Source organism: Triticum aestivum, chromosome 1A, assembly GCF_018294505.1.
Source record: "Triticum aestivum cultivar Chinese Spring chromosome 1A, IWGSC CS RefSeq v2.1, whole genome shotgun sequence".
In the NCBI taxonomy this organism is placed as follows: Eukaryota; Viridiplantae; Streptophyta; class Magnoliopsida; order Poales; family Poaceae; genus Triticum; species Triticum aestivum.
In genome coordinates, this window is record NC_057794.1 from 397,137,365 (window position 1) to 397,159,496 (window position 22,132).

Sequence of the window (22,132 nt, forward strand, 5' to 3'; positions counted from 1 at the left end):
GTTTACTGCTGAATATGACGGTTAATTACTAAAATTCTGCACAACATCAGAATAGTTACAGATTTGGCTAATTATTGTGACTTTGTATTATCATATATTCCATGCCTAAAATCATAGTTTGGGAATCTATCTCTTTGCCATCTAATTTTCCCTTAGTTTTTTTCCCGCTCTATTGCATGTTTTTCTCATGCACGTTATTACATGAATGTTTAAGTTATATATTTGAAAATTTACGTAGAAACCCATTTTTTTAATGTATGAACTTTGCATACTCTACACCAGGTATGTGGGAATATTTGCATTTCTAAAGGGTCAGTGCAGTGTTGTAAATATTCCCATTAAAATGATTGTCAAATTTTATTTTGTATTATTCAATAGTGGCTTAAGCTATCTCATAAAGCTATTGTAGATGTGCCTTGATACTCCTACAATACAAGTTTTTGGAGGTTGCTCCCGGTAGACACATTTACCAACCAACAAAAAGAGAACTCAAATAATGCAAATTTAAACATTTCTTACAACATGAGGCAATGTCCATCATTCAATATCCAATCAAGACGGGCAACCCTAGCTAACATGAACCTCTTTAGAGAGTCATCAAAAGATCACGCGGTAGAGAAAGAGAGTCATTCTAAGATGACACGAAACACAAAGAGACATATGTAGGGTGGAGGATGGAGTAATTCAATAGTAAAAAAGGAAAACATTATCGCCTGATGTACGTGATATTCAAACAGATATTTGATACACACACCTGATATTAAACAGTAGAATATGTATCCTAAAGATATATGTCACACAAAATTGGTATTGTGCAATAAAATATGTATGCCCCGTCGCAACGCACAGGCATTTGTGCTAGTTCTTAAATAAAGCATGAACAGAAAATTATGATCATGGATAATAACATAGCATTACAAGTTTAGACATGGAACAAACATTTGGTACATCAACAATGTCATTCCAAAAAGTATCAGTTTAGACATGGAACAAACATTTGGTACATCAACAATGTCATTCCAAAAAGTATCACACATCACGAGTAGAAGTGTTCGAGCATCAACAGGAAGTGCAACAAGAGCATAGAGCTACTCTTCATCAAATACACAGATTACCCAGGCATTGGTTTGACAAAGAAGATAACCTCATCACGTCCGTGGTGGATCACAAAGAACAGTCTGTCTCCAACGGCCAATTTGGACAAGGAAAGTAAATCCTTCAGCCATTCATATGAGACGTCCATCTTTTTCATATGTGAGCACATAATAATTCTCATTTCACCATGTCGATTTGATCAGGAAGGACACGACTAGCGAGTCTCTGTTGCAATAACATGATTGTTACTTGGTATGATGGCATATTTTAAATGACAAATGTTGTGCAATGAACGCTGAAACAGATAAAGTTATTACTAGCAGTTCTTTCTAACGTTGGTCTCGGCCAGAGTGTGCATTAGTATCTTGTATGGTCCAGAACTTAGTTCATGTGCGTACATTCGCACAAGCGTTTCAATATTGTCAACAGAAATGACGACTTGCTCAACTTAGTTCATGTGCGTACATTCGCACAACCGTTTCAATATTGTTAACAGAAATGACGAGTTGCTCATCATAAGTTGTATCCACTCGATGCCACATGGACCAGATGCTCAACGCCATTGATGTCCAACCTGAATGCCAAGGTGTAGCGCACTGAGCAAAAGGTTCATATCTAGTAAAACTTTCGGGAAGGGGTTATTTTTGGGTCGTTTTAACGCATTCGACATAGAAGATTTTAATGGCGGTGATGTAGTAGAGAAGTGCAAGTACGCATCTGTTATCACACATCAGTGCAGTCTATGCTGCGCAAGCTCTTGAATATTGTTCCAGCCCAAAAGGTTAAATATTCTCATGAAAAGGGTTTGATGAAAAAAGAAATATGTACAAGTATCAACTGAAATAAGATTCTTTTCAGATGAAAAGCATCGAAGCATTCCTCTTAAATAGTCACACTCAGAGCGAGCAGACGGTATAATAACTCTCAGGCCATCTTGGTTGTTTATAGCTACAGTTTGCTATCCTGCGAGCGTACCTTCGAGCCAATCTCCCCAGGTGAACCAACAGCATAGATTTCTAGACCTAGAAAAAATATATATATTATATGGCCGCAATTACCATCTTACGTACTAACGGGAACTACCAGATTTGTAGCAGATATATATGCATTGTCATCTTGCAGATTGATTCTCAATCTGCCGCTGTAGAGGGCTCGACACAATGTGGCCGTAAATGAACTCGTTCCATGTGTCCGGCAAGCCAGGGAGGCACCAGTGGATGCAGTCGGCGAACTTGCGTGGGTTGGCTTGCTGCTCCTTTGTCAGGAGCTTACCCTGCCGCAGCGTGTGCACAGATGTGTGTGCATCCTTGCGGATTTCCGACAATGCGGTTATGTTGATGAAGTGCACGGGCACCTTCTTCATCGCCTTCGTCACTTCATGAGATTCCGTGAAAAGATCCCAGTCAGTGCCGACATCCAGTGTTTTTGTGTAATTTAGCACTGGTTGTGTCTCAGAGAAGCATTTTATGTTGTCAGGGCTGCCCCAGCCTTCACTCCTGTAACAAGTCAACCATTGTTCATCAGCCTGGTACCCTTATACTAAGAATTCATGCCGAAACAATAGTACAAGGTCTAAAAGTTAACACAGTATCACATCATGTGCACTACCAACATCTTCGCTTTCATCCTAATAGCACTGTTGGGGAATATTTGCAGCAAGAAACAGTCAAAGAGTTTTAATTAAATACAGTCAGTTTCATGATGTTCTAGGATTAGCCGAAGAATCTTCATGTATGCAGATAACATGGAATTTTAATTAAAGATAGCCAGCTTCATGATGTTCTAGGATCACCCAAAGAATCTCGATATATGCAGCAGATATGAATTATGTGTGTATTTGCAGGGGCAAAGAGAGCTTACTGCATATGTACTGGTGACACACTCATGAATAAGACCATTGTTCTTTTGGGATCTACATTCTCTTCTACCCATCCAGACCATGTCTCGAGGATCTGTCGGTACGCAACCACACGATCCAATTCATCGTACTTAACTGGTTTCCTTGTGAAGGATCCGTCAGGCCTGTAGTCAAAACAACACGTGTAAGAATGCCATGATGCACATTACTCTCAAGGTTGGATAGGCAAACTGGTTTAATGTTCATAAGGTTTGAGACTTCATTATAACAGTTACTCACACAATTTTCATCTTCGGGGTGTTCATCCACCAAATGTAAGTGTTGAAGATCAAATAGTCCACCCCTATCCAATTTGCTGCATGCTTGGCGATCGATGTTGGCGTGATCATTCGGTCGGTGATGCTATGGATGTCTGGATCATCTGAGTTCGACTCAACTAGGAAAGGAGCCCAATAGAACTCAATCGTTGCATTGTACTCCTGAAAATTCCAGGTAATTCATGCGTCAATACATACCAAAGAATATTCAAGAGTCAATAGTCATCAAACCACGGTTAGGGGAAATAAAGATCACAGAAGACAAAATTTTGAGGTGCAACCCTTCAATACGGTTCATTAATTAATCGTGATCTATGAAGGACTAAATGATTCAGACAATCCAACCAAATGTTTCGCTGCATCCTCTTCGAAACACACTGCAAATCATAATGAACTTTTTTCAAATAGGCTCACAGTTTTGAAATAACCGGATGGCTCTAGTTCTAGGAGTACACAAAGAAAATAGCAGAACGGTACCCAGACTGGGTCAGGACAGTCTCAATCATGTGCCCCGAGGGACCTATCATATAGCAGCCACTATACCCCATAACCCCATTCACATAACCTCCCATATTCCCATCGATTATTTTATATCCTCTACAGTACCAGGCTACACCTTGATTGCAAGAAGTGAAGAAAAACACACATCGTGAACTATGCATCATCATCTATTCTGTGGAACACCACCTACAAGCTGCTGCACTCGGTTCAAGCAAACTCCTGCATCTCCGAAATGCACAAGAACATTTTTCTACTAGATCCTAGTTCAAAAACTCATGTTTGTAAGGGTCAAATATTAATGGATGGAACTGCTAACACGTTTAGGCATTACTATCCTTTTTGGAATACGAAAGAACTAACAAAATAATAATATGTAACCACAAAAATATTGACTCGGTGGCTTGGCTGGTATGGTCACTGGCCCAACTTTAAAAATTATGCTTGTACAATCACTATCATACCAAGCTGCTGCTAGTCAAATCATTAGTACTACTGTTTCCTCAGACCTCTATTGGAAGAAAAACAAAGTGAGGTCAGAGAGAAGTAGATATTGCGCAAATACTTACATTAAGGCGGAACACATTTAGAGATCCATTCTTGACAAGCTTTTTCTTATCCCATGGAGCCACAGACTGGACCAGGCACACCATGGACTCCCACTGGTTCCTGTTCAGTGAATCCCCCACAAACATCATTCTTTTGTTCCTTAGCTTCTCAAGAAGCAACTTCGCATCGAACCTGATAGAAGAAAAAAAGATCAATTCAGCACCAAAAACCATCAAATTGTATGAACATTGAAGGATCGCATATAAACCTGCTCTGACGTTTTTCTTAGCTATGTTCATTCAACAAGATTGTACAAGATAGAGTTGGTTGACCTAACTTTCAATACATTTTTTGCGGAAGGCGGTGTCTTTAGTATACTGACGTCGATACAATTCACTTACATCGATAGGGCAATACGTTCAGAAAGTGCTATATTAACTCTAAACTGCTCCAGTTATGTACACAAAATGGTTATAAGTTTGCAAAGCTTACAATGTGATGTCATGTTAGACAACAACTCCTATTTGTTTTCAGATTCCAAACCACTCTGTACCATACCCCTCTACCCCTCACCCAACAACTTGTAACAAAGGGAACTTCTCTACCAACCATTAAATAGCTTAATCTATCTAAAGAAAGACCATATAGCAGCCTCTTCTCTTCTTCCATTATGTCACCTAACCAATTAAAGAACCCCTTATACCAATCTTAGTTAACAAGAAACACAGGTAATGAATCAGGTGCACCAAACGTTTTCTCTGTATAATTATAATGTGAACAGCCACATGCCTTGATGAAACTTTGAACTAACTGACAAGGACAAAACCATGGTTTGGTACCACATAATTGTTTCATCGTCATGAACACCCATTGTACCATGAGTGTATTTTCGGTAGACTTGGATTAGAAAGGAAGAGAAACATGCCAGAAATGATCTGGCCGCTTCCAGCCGGCCAATACGACTGTAGGTAGCACGCGTAAACTCTCACTTTCCAGTTAACGAAAGCACACTACCCACCTTTTTCTTTAGAACCAACCGGTGGCCATTGCGTAGCGCGTACACATATGCGCATGAACACGTTTTGAATGTATCTAGAAAAAATGGAGAAGGCAGAGGGAATACATACAAAGAAAAACAAATAAGCGTACCTTGGGAGGTCGCAGGCATCAGGCTGCCACCGCCACTTCTGGTACTCGTCGCTGCGGCGGCCGTTGCGCATGCAGGTGACCTGCTCCGTGAGGAACTCGCAGTCGGACTCCTTGTACATGGGCGCGTTCTCCTCGTCGTGCACCCACCTCCCCTTGTACATGTCGCAGGTAGCCCCGCCCCCTTCCCCCACCACTTCCTTGAGGACCCCCGTCTCCGGCGAGGACCCGTCCGCTGCCGTCCCGGAGTCAGACTTAGACACCCCCTCCTCCTCCGCCCCAAGCCGCGGGGGCGGGTCGGTCCGATCCGTGGCCGCCCCCGCCGATCCCACTGCCTGCGCCGGTGTGGCGGAGATGGTCTTGTAGCCGCTGTGGCGGCGCAGCGAGGCGGCGATGTGGGCGCTGTCGTAGAGGACGGAGACGCCGAGCAGCACGGCGAGCGCGAAGACCGCGGCGATCTGCGCCCGCCGGCTGGGCACGCCGAGCGGCACCCCGGCCTTCCGCCGCGGGATCCGCATGGCCGCCGCCGCCGCCGTGGTGTTCGGGACCGCCAAGCCGACCGCTAGCTCCTCGCCCCGCACCGCCTCCCCCCAACCAGCTCGGCGCCCGCGCGTGCAGCAACCGAATCAATCAGGCGAGGAAGGAAGGACGGCAGGCGAGCAGAGCAGCGCAGAGCGGGCGGGGAATCTGAGGAGTGCAAGCGAGCGAGCGAACTCTGCCTTCCTCTCTCCTCTCCCTGGGAGAGAGCGGCAGAGCAGAGGGGCAGAGAGAGACAGGAGGAGATAGAAGGGGAGGAGAACAGGCGGCTGGGCACGCTCTTCTATGGAGCGAGGGGAGGGGAAGATGACAAGCAAGGGGCGGGGGCGGGTGGGTGGGCCCGGCCCTCTGTATGGGCCTTGACTAGTAGTCCTAGCTTAGTTAAGGAAAGAGCCGAAGGAGTAACGGAGGGAGATGGCCCCAAACGCACGGCAGACTCGAATCTTCCCCCTTTCTCCAGCGTGGTTAACCTCGAATCTAATCTAATCTTTGGTTTTTTCTCTCACTCTCGTCGGTTGAGAGTTGAGACCGGCCGCGAGCGGCTAACCGACGGCCCGACGGACGGACGGTCAAACCAAGCCACGACGGCAGGTGACGGCGAACCTATTTTGGACGACCCTGCTTCTGCCTGCCAGCGCCTCCCCCTCCGTCCACGGCGCGTATGACGCGCCGTTCCTTGCCGCCTACTGTCCACCAGCCATTTCCTAGTGGGACGTGCACTCCGGTCTTCGTCGATAGTAAGCAAAATCCATTCTCGCTCGCTCTGGAGGGAGATCATTTTCCATGGTGGTAACTTTTTATTTTGAAATTCATGGTGGTAATTTTCTGAACTGATTAGGGGTGATAGGGTAGGGTGGTTGGTTGGACGGGCGACGGCCATGTTAATGCATGGGCACGCACAGGAGGCGGGAGGCGCCTTCTTTCTCGTACCGTCTCGCTTGCTCACGTGGCCGCCGGTGCGCGCGTCGCTAATGGCGATGACCCGCGTTCACGACACGCGCAGAACCGGGAGGAAAGCGTAGCCTGCACGCCTCCCCGCGGCCAAAAAGGAGCGGCAGCGTATGACGGGTTGCTCTTTGGAGCAGGACAGGTTGCCCTTGCCCCCACCGCCGTGCCTTCATGCTTTGCTCGGTCATTATCTCTCTCGGATCAGATTTGGGCGGTTGCTAATGCCGGCCAAGCTTGACAGTACGCGATGATTAACTCGGCCGGGCGGGTACGGTACTGCTGCTAGTAGTGCTCTTAATAGTAGCAGTAAAGGTCAGAGCTAGGGTTTTATACGGTGGAATCTGACGGAGGGCCATGTGGTGGTGATAATACGCGATCACGTCGTGGATTTAAGTATGTAGGCGGGACCCTCGTCCGATTCTTCTGCCCTCGTAGCCGTGGAAAGGCATACGGGTCCCGGTGAACAGCGGCGCCCTGAATCATGGCAGTAATGGTGCGGGGCGCCTACCTAGTACGAGTGATCATACATAGCCATGGCCATGGGGCACGCTGCTGCTCCCGGCGCTCCGCTCAATTGTTTGGCCGATCTGGGGCGCACAAGCAGGGGTGTGGTGTGCCCATGCCAATGCAAACCCCATTGCCCGTGTTACGGTTGGATCAATGCAGGGCACGGCGAGGGTACACCGTACACGATGTGGGTGGGGAGGATCTACGGACGCGTCCAACGAAATAAAGGGTTTTACTCGTACGAGATTGTTGGTGCCATAACTTTGATGATATCTTATTAGGGCAATCTTCAACGCCTTTCTCTAAAATGGACACGCTATTTGTTCGTAGAATGATTGATGAAACCTTCGGGCATCTTCAAAGCCGTCCTCTAAAACAAACACACTATTTTGTCTACAGACTGGTCCAGATCAGTTCACGGACAGGGATGCAGGAGCTGGTCATGCAACCACATTCCCTAAACATTTGCCAAGATGTGGCAATCCTTCATTTTTAAATGTATAACAATGCGAGCAAATTAAAATGTGTTGTTCATAGTGCCTGATCACAACAAAAACTAGGCGGATTTCCATAGTTTTTACATGTGTCCGATCACAAAATCTCGATCCGATGATCCATGCAAAAAATAGACTTTTGCTCACCCGGACCGCCTGTCCGAGCCTCCTCACTGAATCTGCCGCCGAGCTGCTTTCCCGCACAGAAGTAGGGCGGCTGATATTACTCGTGTGCATGGATGACAACGGCAGCGCCCCGTGTCCCCGCCGCCGCCTAGCCCCTGCACCCTGCCCAACGTCCTCTTGAAGCTTTGACTTTCTTTTTGATGCAACGGGCTTCGTCGTGTCGCCGGGTTAATCTCGAGGGCGGCCACCTTCTTTGGATCCTCCACTTTTGTCGGTTCCAGCTGGTCTTTGCACGGGTCCATGTGGTGGTGGAAGGCAAAAAGCATGGGAATTCAGGTGGAGGGAGGCGGCGATCGAAATAGGGAGGGTAGGAGAGCACGGGTTTTCGTGTGCAATTAGTGCGGACCGCTCCAAATGTGCGGGCTCCGCTTCTGCTTTGGGTGGGTCGGGGGTGTCGGACACGTAAATGGCGGAGGTCTGGACTGCCACAAAGCCCCTTGGTTTGCTTCCGATATGCGGGGAAACGGACAGAGAGATGCGTCCGCGAACAAATATGGGTCCGTGTTGGATGACAAAGTGCACTCCGATAGCTGGATTCAGACAGTTGCTGGCGTTTTGAGGGTTCGTGTTGAAGATGCCCTTACATATATACTATTGACTTACACAGTTAGGGGCATTACCCTGTATATAATCAAAAAAAAATCACGGGTACGTGAAGCTTGTGTATCTTTCATTGATTGAAGGGTAGAAAAATGTTACAAGTTCCCTAGCACAGGGCCATGATGAGGAGCCGGGAAGAGAGGGGGGCTAGGTGAGCTATGCTAGAGCTACTGCATCCGAACTATATAAAGGATGTTGGCCAAGTCAAAAGCACCACCCTTAGCCCATAAGCGAGTCTCGTCCTTGATGAGCTGAAGAAGTTGATGCATGAAGGGTTGTAGACCGTTGTAAAATGCAACCATTGACATCCAAATGAGAGGGGACGGGATTCCTTTTCTGCATGGAGAGGGAACAACCGAACAGGTCTTGATCCACCATGCCTGGAGAAGGGCCTCAGGGCATGGTGGTGCAACAGTGGATCGGCACCATGAGAGCACCTCGTGCCAGAGCTGACGGGATAGCCCACAACGCGCAATCCTATTAGCATCCCAACATCAGTCCCAAAGAGCCGGCCACAGAAAAACCTTGAAGCGGAGCGGTGCCCACGTCCTCTTAGCAAGCCATCAACTCGGGTCAGGCAGCGAGCCAATGAACATGGCAATGTAGCGCGAAGCTCCAGAGTAGGCTTCGGAATTCGTCAAGTGTCAGACCAATTAGTCAGGGGGTTGGAGCAAGAGTGTTGTGGCGCACCAGGCGACATAGGTCCACATATTGGATCATGGTGGTAGGTCCTAGGGCGTCGTGGATGTCTTGGACCCAGAATTGAAGGTGCAGCCCATCACAAACTATCTGTAGCTTGCATGTTGTCGAGGAACAAGCATTAAGATAAGCGGCATGAGATCCACGATGCAGTGGGCATCAAACTTGCCCTTAAGATGGGACCCACATAACAGACCGCAATAACGTGATGACTTCCCGCGAGAAGGTCGTTTGAGTGAACGAATGTTTTCTACGATAGCTCTTTTGAGTGAGCGGTGCGATCAGGGAGTGTTCCCTAAAAAAATATTTTCAACGAAGGCTCGACAATTACCATGCTATTGTATAAAGATTTGCCATATTGAAAAGAGAAAATTGTTATGCTGACTGAAAGATTGTCGGGAATTCGTCATGCTGCAGGGGAGTAAATTATCATGCGTATTAGAGATTCGCACATGGCTATAAATGGAACTTGCCATCCTACGATGGGAGAAAGTTAACCACAAACCCATGATTTGCCATGCTACAAAGAGGAGAATTTTCATGCTATGGCATGGAGAATTGTGGTGTTGTAAAGTAGGAAGTTTCCACACATGACTTTAGAAATTTCCCATGTGCATCAAAAATAAACTTTCATGCTACACATAGAAATTTCCATGATGTAAATATAGGGAAATTTTTTTCCCTCACAAAGGTCATTCCCCATGTAGCATCAAACAAATGGACGATGGTGTTCTGTCTGGGTGTTCCCTCCCAGTGGCCTTCCCAACAAATGCACCGAGATTTGTGTGCAACGGTCCAGTGTCCCGCAGAACATTCACTCAAAAAAACCCTTAGAACTGATGTCAATTCTATAGCGCTTATGAAAAACTAAATGCACCACAATGCATATAGTCAAACTAGTTCATAAGCTCAGTCCCATGTGTAAGAACAACTAAGCCCTTAAATTGTGTGATTGAATTATGATTTATTGCTATATCGGATAATATTATTCTTGTGCTTGTGGATTATTTGTAAGCTTAAGGGCTCCCCTTATCCATTTTTTCTTGTGGAAAACCCCTTACATTGTATATGGACAGTCCATAAGATCATTATTTTCGCTTATGGACAAGTTTTCTCATACACGGTGGATGCCCTTACACCTCTAGTGACTCTAGTCCAAATCCTTTTCACATCACTTGGCACTTGCATGTCACTCCATCACGAGAGAATCCTAGAATTCATATTATAATTATTATGATGCGAAAACAAAGTTTGAAATGCTGAATTAAAAAAACATCACCGTAGGTTTTGAATTTGTTGGCAATATTTATTTACTTTTCAGTTGTGTTCTCTTTACGAGTAAACGTAGCTGCACACATACATTGTTGTTGTGCAAAATAAAAGTAAGTAGTGTATTAATATCAAACTAATGCCAAGCACATACATGCAATGGATTAACTTCAAGAGCGAATTAAGACATTGATGATGCACCTACAACTACATTAGTGCAAACTAAAATGAAAAAGGAAACAATATGTCACAAAAATGTCATGCCACAACGATAAACGGTTCCATAATAGTCGTCAACATCAACACCCTCTTTAACAACAACTGGACAATGAGAAATGTTATCTAATAACAACGCTTCCAAGAAAAAGATGAAGCCCGTGTGATGTTGTCGTCTGGTCCAACCATTGAAGGCCATGTTATGGGTGTTCATCGTTGAGAATATGTCACAAGCAATCTCTAAACAATACCCAAAATAAATAAATGGTACATATACAATCATACAATCAATGAGCATCAGATTTAGAGTTTTCATTCGAAGTTCAAGACCCAATGCTGTAAAAACACAGTGTGCCACCTTCACATCCGTATCCGAGCCGGCATCGCCAACCCTCGAAGGCATAGGGGAAAGTTATGCGTGCTTGCCTTCATAGATATGAGTGTACTTGTGTGTATGTGAGCATCTATGAGTATATTGTGTTAAAAAAAACTTAACATTTCTAACATATGAGATCATGCATTCCAAAGAGGTGCTGAAGTGAGAAATGCAAATCCTTGAGTCATGCCCATTTTCGCCCCTCAAATCACGTACTCCCTATAAAAAGTATATAAGCGCTTAGATCACTACTATGCTTTTACTATATTTCTTTACGGAGAAAGTACGTACTTACGTGTGTGTAACCCCAAGACCTAACCATGTCAATTAATGGTTACCTTAGCACACATGGGAACTTTTAAAATGAAAATATAATAAAATAGACCAGGAGGAAAACGCCATGGAATGGAAGATGAGGGTAGCAGCCTAGCAGTAGCAGGTGCTTTCCTACTACCAACCGCACTGCCTCATCACATGGTCAAATTCCCAAAGCATCCACCATCCGAGGCAAGGCAAGTAGCAGCAGCACGTACCAGCCCAACGATTTTCCAATGGATAGTTAAATAGCCAACAAACTAAAGCGAGCGAAAAGGATTAGCGACCGAACGGCCTTTCCGTTGGTCACACGTCCAATTATTTGTTTTCCATTATTCATTCATCCAGGCAATGGAGGACAGAGAGATGAACGCTGCTGCTTCTTCTTCTTTTTGGGAATGGAGAGCGATGCTTCACAGCTTCGCAGAGCAGACGGAGGAAACTATAGTACATTAAAGAGCTCTGCCTCTTACTAGTTGTTTATGTCAATGGAGTTCTTTTTTTCCCCTCTTAAGTGCGGTCAATGAGTGAGATAGAGCAGCATATTTAGTCGTCACCTGCTAGCTAGCTAGAGCCCAGTGGGTAGCTAGGGTTCTTATTCGAAAGGTAATTGGTATTTCTGACATTTTTCCGAATTTTCATTTTTTTTATTCTGCTTTTCATCCAAGAAAGGTAATTTCTGACTTTTCATTTTTTATTCTGTTTTTCATCCAAGAAAGGTCTCAATTGGATCATGAAACTCTCCAATGTGTAGATGAATAGATTGTGCGAGATGATCTTCGACCATTCATCGTCGTCGGAGGAAGAAGAAGATGATGAATTCGAGTTGTCAGCTGCCGTGGTCACTATGGAAGATTTTAGGAGACTGAAGCATTGTTCTCTGACCGGCCGAAGGACGTTTCTTCGAGATAGGATCGTGGGTCATGATGGTCTAGTAAGGGATTACTTTACGATATTCCCCTTAGTAGTTTTTACGTCGACTTCCGATGCACAAGGATCTCTTCAACACTATTGCAAAAGTTGTAGAGAAATATGACCATTGGTTTCTACTGGGAAGGAATGCAACGGAATACCAAGTGCAAGTCCATCATTGAAGATTACATCAGTCATGTGAGTCCTTGTTTATGGTTGTCAGCCGATGACATCGATGACTATGTTTGCATAGGGGAAGATCTCATCCTCGAGTGTGTGAGACGATTCTACGTAGCTAAGATCGAGATCAAGTTTATTTGGGTTCTTAGTTCATTTGGACCATATGTTGTGTTTGAATTTGAATCGTTAAATTTGATACGTATTTGACTTGTGTGTATTTGAAATCCCAAGTTTTGAATTAATACGTTGTGTTAAGTTTGAAAATGGTTGGATGAATTTGCAAAAGAAGGGACTTAAGTTTTAGAGAATCTGCTAGATGAAGAAAAAATTAATCACTAAAAATGAGCTATTTTCGAGGATAGGGAAATGCTATAGATGCTCTTATATATTGTGTGTGCTTGCTGTATAGAAACCTAAGCTTTGTACGGGAGTATCCAATTTATCCGATGAGAGATAGATCGATCATAGGGCCATTGTTGAACCAATAAAAGTTTGTTATGAGGATCGATGTTTGACCTCTGGACCAAAGTATCAGAGACATGTGTGAGTGCTATTTTTATGAGGTCACCAAACACACATGAGCTACTCCAGCTTACTTAATAAACCTCCGGAGAAAACATCTCATCAGTAACAGCAAGCCATATAAAGTATCAGAGACATGTGTGAGTGCTATTTTTTTTTATGTTTGCCCCGGAACCAGGACGGTCCTTCGGGCAGGCATTTAGACTGACAGAGCACCTACTGCTAACAAACACGATTTCAATACCAGTTGCTAGCTTGACTTGCTTCCTCGTTATATGAGCATTATTATGGTGCTTTCAAGGACAAATATTACTTCCCATAGAAAAAGTTTAGGGGGAAATAGACAAATACTATTACAGAGGAAGACTAAATGATGCAAAATCACCACATTGAGAACTAGGTCCCAGGAAATACCTTTCTTAAAGCATCACGTCTAAGGTAATGTTTTTTGCAGAAGACATTGATTGATGGCTTAGCGTATGCTAATAGCATTTCTGACAAGGGCCCGTTGGACTGGGTGACATGGCAAAAAAAGCCACTTAAAGCAACTCTAGCAGATACCCTAAAAGGGCCCAAACCATAAAATAATTGTCATTTTACCGTTTGCGAAAAAAGGTTCATTTTAGAACCCACAAGACGGTCGGTACAATTAAAAAAATTACAGCTCCCTCAAAAAAATCCCATACAGTACCTCGGATTTCCACTTTTTGCCCGTTGTTTAGAGCACGGTCTATCTCACAAAAACGGTTGGTGAGAATGAAATTTCAGCTGAAACCGCTTCTGCAGCGAACGGCTGCGGCGTCGGAGCTCCAGGGGGAGGAGGCCGACGGCGGCACCTCGTGGTGGACGGTGTAGGAGCTGGTCCTGGTGGCACCATCCCGTGGTGGCCTCATGGCGGCCGGTGCAGGAGCTGGCCACGACCATCCATGGTGGCCGGTGGATGGAGCCGTGGATGCGTGGCACCTCGTGGCGGACGGTGCAAGAGCTGGTCGCGGGGCGGCGTGTGTTGTCGGAGGCGGGCACAGGGTGGCAGGGAGAGGCGGCTCGTGATTTTGTGGGTTGCCAGCGGAGTTAGATCGGGACAAGATATATGTGGAGAAAACTATGAGAAAAGGGAAAGAAGAAATAAAGATGATTGGCGGGGTCCATGTAATTTTGAGGGTCTATTTCGGCTATCTATTTGGCGAACACTCCATTTTGTAAGTTTGCCACCAACCACCGCGCGTGTGCACATCGGCCAATGTATCTAATGGTGTGGAATGGCAATGATTGAAGCGTCTGAGATGCAAATGACTACCATTGCACGCTTGATACCTCTCAAACGTGTCTATAATTTTTGCTATGTTTACGCTATTTTTATATCATTATTGCATCACTTTGGTATATTTTTTATCGGCTTATTGTACTACCCTCATAATTCAATGCCCGGTGTCAATTGCAGACTTCTGTATATTTTTGTACTTTCTAGAAAAACACCATTTTGGGGACAGAAAAATGAAAATAAAACTTCTCAAAAGTTTTATGTCAGGATGGAGTCAGGAGCACATGTAGAGAGGTAGCCACGTGGAGCCCCTAGGGCACCTCTCCACCGTGTCCTGGCGCCCCCTACCGTTATATACTCCGATATTATTTACCAGGAATTTTTAACGCTGTCACCCGTTCTGTGATGATCCAATCTAGAGGAATTTTCGATATTCTTCCGGAAAGGAAAATCATTACCTGAGCTATTTTCATCAACCTTTATGCTGCTATATTCATGTGTGAGTAGTCAACCTTGGACTATTTGTCCATAGAAGTAGCTAGATGACATATATCGCTCTCTTGCTTCTCAATACAAAGATCACATGAGCCGCCCTACATGATTGTGATCCACCTAATGTAATTATTGGTGCGTTTGTTGCGGTGTGATAAATTGTCACTTTATGATCAAATATATATGTGGTTTATTTGACTACTTTGTTGCATGACTGTAGACATATGTGCTCTCTGGTATATTAGTATTACACTGGCCATGTTTAGATGAAAAATCTCCAAGAGGAATTTTGTATGTTTGTGGGGTTTAACCTTGCAAATAATTTATCTCAGTGTCGGAACAAAAAAAAATTGTATTGTGTTATTGTCACTAAGGATTAAAATATAGTTTCCTAGCTGTCTCCATGATGAACTGAAGAAAAAGAGAATATACCATCAATATTATGTCATTTTGATTAATGCAATGCTCTATTATGCTTAATACTTTGAGATAAATACTGGATAGCAGCCTTGAGTGGAGGATTAGTTACATGTGCAGTTGGATAACGATATATCCGTCCACTATGATGTCGATAGAGAAAACTCGAAAACCTAGGACTAAAACACACGCACAAACGAGAACCGGAGTTCCCCTCCCCCTTGCAACGCCAAGACGGTGATCAGAGGGGAAGGGGGCGGCGGAGTCGCCGGCAATCGACCTGGATCTGGAACCGCCTCCTAATTGCCTCCTGATCTGGATCGGATCACACTTGAAATCACAGGAAAGATCAAAACCGACAGCTAGCTCTCCCGCCAATAACTGAACAACCGCAGTACAGTACTACTACTACGTTATTTAATCCACGTTGGAATTGAATAATAGCGAAAATGGCACGTGGACGAACAACCGTCTGTCCGTCTCCTTGCACGCTTTTCCTTTCTGAATTGGACAATTGGGTCGCCTCATCATTCGCATTTTTTGCTTGGTGATGAAGCCTGGCATGTTTGCTCTGCTCTCGGGGCAGCTAACAGTATTTTATAGACAGCGATCGGCGAGCTAGCGATTATTCAGAAACAAAGCTAGCGATTTATAACTGAACAGGCCGCTCTAAAGAAAGAAAAAGATTTCTACATAGGAGCGAACATTATTCGTTGGTCCTTTCTGCCATATCGTACGAGTTCCACCAACCCGGATGGACGCCGCGCCGGAGCGGCACGGCCACGGGCCACGGGCGAGGGTCAACGAGGTGGAGGTAGTGAAAACCGCGGTGCTACTAGAGTAGCGGAAGCCGGGCTGCTGGGGCCGGGAAGAAACGTCGCGCGCGTCGGTCCAGGCGGCGACGAGGGCGACGGGATACCAGGATTCGTTGCGGGTGTTGACGCGTGACGTGCCACCTGTAGTGTGTGTGCTCGCCAAACTACGCACTGACCGAGCAAGTGGGAGCTGGAGCTGAAAGGTGCGCCGGTCGGTGTCATGTGACATCACTCGCGTCGACCTGCTCGGCCAGAGTTTCTGGCCCCTGCTCGGCGCCGCATACCCTGCGCCTGGTGCTGGTGGCTGGCAGTCGGGTGCGATCGACGCTTTGCCGCCGAACGTTCTTCCCCGGTTGCTTTTTTTTTTGAGGTCTCTTCCCCAGTTGCTAGCGCCGACATGTTCTTGCTTTTCTCCCAACAGAAAAAAATGGTGCAAAGTTCAAAAAACAAAAATGGTGGCCCTCGGCAATTATTTTTCAGTGGGCTAGAATCGGGCTGGGTCTCCAACTAAATTAAATCAGGCAGCCCAGCGAGCGTCTAGTATAGGAATTTTCCTATTTTACGCACCCTGCGTCAAATTGTTGGGGGGCGCCTTAAGCACCATCTGGCACAAAGGCGCTCTCCTTGCCTCGCTCGATCTCGCCCGATTCGCTCGCCATTTAGAGGAAATCCAGCAATTATGGTTGAGAAAAACATTTGACATCCAATGTTCTGCAATTTATCAAAGATATATATAATTTTTTAAAAATTGGTAGATTTTTCCGAAAAAACGATCATTGATTTATAAAAATGTTAGTGAGTTTGGTAAGAAAAATATTTTTTTATTAAAGAGACGAAAAGGGGGAAAAGGAAAATAAAAGGAAACCGAACAAAATCAACTAAAAAACAGAAAGAGAAAAAGAAACAAAAGGACCTAAAAGCTTCCAAAAACTGCATGGAAGTGTTTTTAGGGATGTAAAACCGAACCTGGTTGCACCTACATGGGTCAGCCCATAAGGAAACTAAGTGCTCTAACGATGTGCGCCATGTACCGTTAGAGTATTATTCGGCGCTATAAACGCCAAATAGGACTTTCCAAATTGTTGTTTCATAGGATGTGACTTGAGCCGCGTTCAATAGTAGTAGCCCAACATCTAGTATAGGGAACTGTCGCCACATGGGATGTGATGTGGTCCAGGTCCAATAGTAGTAATCAACAACTAGTATAAGGAATTTCCTATTTGATGCGCTTTGCGTCAAATTATCGGGGAGCGCCTCAACCATTGTCTAGTGCAAAGGTGCTTGCCTAGCCTAGCTCAACGTCGCCCAAGTCGCTCATTGTTTAGAAGGAAAACATCAATTGATGGTTCAGGAAAAAATCGACATCAGAATTTTTTTCTATCAATTGATGGTTTAGGAAACTATTCATATTTTTTAAAATCATGTACTTCACATTTTCAAATATTTGGAAAAAATGGTCATGAAATTAGAAAAAGTATTCACGCCTTAAAAAAACCTTTTGAGTAAGATAAACAATTCATATTTTAAAAAAGTGAAACAAAAAAAGCAGATGAAAAAGCAAAAAAGGAAAACAAAACAAAACAAAATAAAATAAACAAGTTAAAACTAAAAAAAAAAGGATCCGAAAGCTTCCTAAAACAGCATGGAATTTTTTTTAGGGATGGACGGAAGCTTCCTACAAACGGACCTGGTAGCACCAACATGGGCCTACCTGTAAGGAAACTAAGTGCTCGCCGGGTGTGCGTCATGTGGCATTAGGGTGTTATTCGGTGCTACAAGCGCCAAATAGGAATGTCCAAATTGTTGTCACATACGATACAATATGAGCCGGGCCCAGTAGTAGTATCCCAACATGATTTCTTATTTGAAGCACCTTGCATCAAATTGTTGGGGGAGCGTGAGAGCTACATATTGCTTCACGAGAGATGGAAGCTGCTCTCGCGTCAGGTGCAGCGTGAGCGGGCCGGCCGATTAGCCGAGGACTCGCCCGCTATAGGTTCGCTCGCTGTAGGTTTTCTTCGTGTTTCTTGTTCTTTTGTTTGTTTCATTTTGTTTTTTCTTTGGTTCTATTTCCTTTTTCACCCGTTTTATTTGAATTTCTTTTACTTCTTTCTTTGTTAGAACTTCAGTTTTCTTTTGTTTCCATCGCTTTTCTTTGTTTCTTTCTTGGTTTTCACATGTTTTTAGTTTTTTTCCCTTTTCCCTTTTTTTCATGGGTTTCTCTGTTTCTTTCTTGGTTTCTATTTTTGCAGTGTTTTTCTCTGGATTTATTCTTTTATTTTTTCTTAGTTCTTTCATTTCTTCATTTTGTTTTCTTTTGTTGTTTTTTTCTCTTTTTCAACACATTTATATTTTTTATACACATTGCCCATTTTTCATACATGTCAACAACATTTGTTAATAGACATTTAACAATTTTCAAATACATGATTAACATAATTTTTCAAATAAATGTCTTGATGGATATTGCTTTCATACACATTGTACATTTTTAATACGTCTAAAACATTTTTAAATACAGGTTCAACATTTTTCATGTATATAATAAATATTTTTTAAATATATGTTTTGATGTCTAATTTATTCATACACGTCGTGCATTTTCCTATACATCTGATACATTTTTATACATGTTAAGCATTTTGTATATACACATTTAACATTTTCCAATTACATAATTAACATTTTTTCAATTATATATTTTGGATGTCTACTTCTCCATACACATTATACATTTTTGTGTACATGATAAACACTTTTTATATACAAGTTGAACATTTTTCTCGAAATTATGATTAATATTTAAAAAAACCTATATTTTTATGTCTACTTTTTGCATGCACGTTGCACTTTTTTGTGTACATCAGATTTTTTTCTACGCACATTTAATATTTTTCAAATGCACAATTAACGTTTTTTAAAATTTATATAGTTATTCTCCCCCCCCCCCTTATATTTTAACACCAATGCATCGTAATTTTACGTTACGTAAATTTTGTCTTATTCCATACATAAAAAGAGATAGTGAGAAAATATATAATCATCATAAAAACTATTTTATATTACGCAAAATTACAAACGTAAAAACATAGTATAAAATAAACAGAAAATGCTACTCCCTCTATTCCATAATATAGTGCACATGCGCTTTTCAAGATTCATGTTTGATCATAAATTTAACCAACGTAGAAAACTGCGGCGGGAACAAAAATTATACCATTGAAAACTTTTTTCAAATACAAATTCAATGGTATAACTTTTGCTCCCGCCGCAGTCGTCCATGTTGGTTAAATTTATGGTTAAACTTATATCTCGAAAAACATGGACGCACTATATTATGGAATGAAGAGAGTATTTTTCTGGTTTTATGACCTATATTTTCGTTTTCTTATGCCAAATTTTACGTAGTGAATCAATATAAATGAAACTATTTGTATTTCAAATGTAATTTATTTATGAAATAATCGTACTATTCCCTTGAGTGAAGAATAACTTATTCTGCAACCTGGGTGATAAATAGTATTATTAGATATATAATAATTGGAAGTATAAACAAAATTAAATATTAAATCAAAATGAAAAGAAAAGGGTAAAAAAACAAGGTAGCGACCTCCCGCGTGCCTGGCCGGACTTACGAGGCAACAGACGCCGCGGGCATGCCATATAGCGGCCTCCCATGTACGTTCGGACGCCGCGGGCAATAGACGTCGAGGGTGTAGAAAAAACATCGATATTTCTTGCCAAAAAAACCAGATTTTTAAAATTTGATACTACTTTTTTTTCTTCAGAATTTACTGTTCACCTGAGACCATGTGAGAAGCGTATAAGTAGGCCCTCTCCAATTCTAGACGGCAGCGTAAGCCTTGCCCGGAGACACACGACACCTCGCAACCACTGAGGAGAGGACATGCTTGGAAGAAAATAGGGTGGTGGATGGGTTGGGAATAACTCAATCAGAGTGTGGTGTGTGTAGAGATGGTCGGGATCGATCAGAGAAGGTGACCCCTTCCAGTCCAGTAGGAAGAGGAACTGTTTTCTTTTTCCACATCTTTTTCACTTTATATAACTCTGAGATACGTTTTTGAAAGGGCAAGTGGCTAGAAAACACTACTCTTCGAAAACAATATTCAGTCTTGTAGTACGCGGTAAGAACAATACTCTTGTGCACTTGCCAAGCTCCTCCTGGCCGGGAGTATTATTTTGGAGGAATTTGATTGACCCCCTCTTTATCTCTTTTGGAGTCGATTAATTTGACACAAAGATGGAATGTGTTTCGCTAGAGTCTAACTATATCTGTATTATTCACAGTTGATTCTATGTATCATGTACTTTCGCATTCTCAGATTTCAGTGGACAATAATAAACTAATATTAAAACCAACACTAAAAGTATGATTTTTATGTGCTATCTTCATAGAGGAGTTGTGCTCACGCAACTTGCAAGGAAACAAAAAAGTGGAGCTTTTGGTCCTGTTTGGTTTGGCTGTGGATTTCTAAAAGCAACTGTGAAAAAATCTGCTGTGGAAAAATAGCTGTGGAAAATCTGATGTGAAAAAGATGTAGGTCATTTGACAAACCAGCTGATACAACTTTTTCAGATTTTGCAAAGCACGTCCTGGGCTGCTTCCGCTTTTGGTTTAGATTTTGCCAGCGGATTTCTGGAATCGGATTCTGCTGGGTTCGCTCTTTGGTTCAGATTCTGCTGCGCGGCAGTGGAATCTGTCGATAAAAACTGAACCAAACAGGGCCAATTTGCACTCACTAGTAATAATGTATGTGCAATGCACGTTTATATTAGGTAGGATATTCGTTGCATGTTATATTAGGTAAGATATATCTGTTGTACATAGGTATTTGGTAAGATATCAATTACTTTTTCGAGATAATGGTAGGATATTAATTACATGGCAGATTTCATGGGATAGCGTCAAAATCGTGTTTATAACCAATGGCAGTGGTGGGTAATTAGAGCAACTCCAATGGGAGGACCCATTTTGTCCGTTTGGATCATCCGGACAGAAAACTTGTTGATCCAAACAGAAAACTTGGCCCAACAGGGCGACCCAAACGGACGTCCGTGTCTGCCTGCTGTCCGTCCCCGACCCAAACCTGACCTAAATCTGGGAACAAATGGGTACGAAGCGGACGGAAGCGGACGCTCTCGTCCACCGCTGTCGCCCGCTCGTGTCCGCCCCTGGTCCCATATGTCAGCGACTGCAACGCCCGCAGCAAGGCCACCGGTGCTGGTCTCCACCGCACGCTCGGCCGCTCCTCCGCGCTGCAGCGAGGCCGTCGGCACAGATCGCCGACGCGCGCTCGGCCGCTCCTCCGTGCCGCCGCGAGGCCACCGGAGCAGGTCGCCACGGCGCGCTCGGCCGCTCCTCCACGCCCCAGCGAGGCCACCGGCGCAGGGCTCCTCCGCGCGCTCCTGCTGGGGCTCGAGGCCCGGACGGCGGCGCGAGCAGAGGTTGGCTGCAGCAGAGGCGCGAGCAGAGAAAAATCTCGTGGGGGAGGGGATCCGCAAGAAGGAGAGGAGGGGCGGCGCGAGGGAGAGAGAAGGGGGCGGGCGGCGCGAGGAAGAGAGGAGGGGGCGGGCGGTGCGGAGAGTTTGAGTCGACGTGCGTTGGATACAAGGCTTGTCCGCCTCATGTTCACTAGGCGGACAGGTGACCCAAACGGACACGAAACGGACAAAATCGGTGTTCGTTAGGGTCCTTGCGTTGGAGTTGCTCTTAGAGCGTTAAACGTGTTTGGTGCTCAAAATTAGAGCGATTTGAACCGCTAGATAACATGATTTGATGGTCGGGATGGTTTGGATCTACCCCTTTGGATCTTTTTATATTGGTACAGATAAGACAAACAAACATTTTTTCCAAGTAAAATGGATTTTAGTTATATAAAGATCAGGTCTAGCTTATTATGAT

General features: G+C 43.9%; 1 protein-coding gene across 1 annotated transcript; it reads right to left on the minus strand.

Moving 5' to 3' along the window:
* Positions 1–1,877: 1,877 nt before the first annotated feature.
* LOC123052799 (protein trichome birefringence-like 28) lies at positions 1,878–6,272 on the minus strand. Its single transcript, XM_044476139.1, has 5 exons — positions 5,467–6,272; positions 4,338–4,509; positions 3,233–3,432; positions 2,956–3,117; positions 1,878–2,591 (listed from the first exon to the last, which is right to left on the minus strand). Exons 1-5 carry the CDS (start codon positions 5,979–5,981, stop codon positions 2,207–2,209), a joined length of 1,434 nt encoding a protein of 477 aa, XP_044332074.1. The 5' UTR covers positions 5,982–6,272; the 3' UTR covers positions 1,878–2,206.
* Between the last annotated feature and the right edge of the window lie 15,860 nt (positions 6,273–22,132).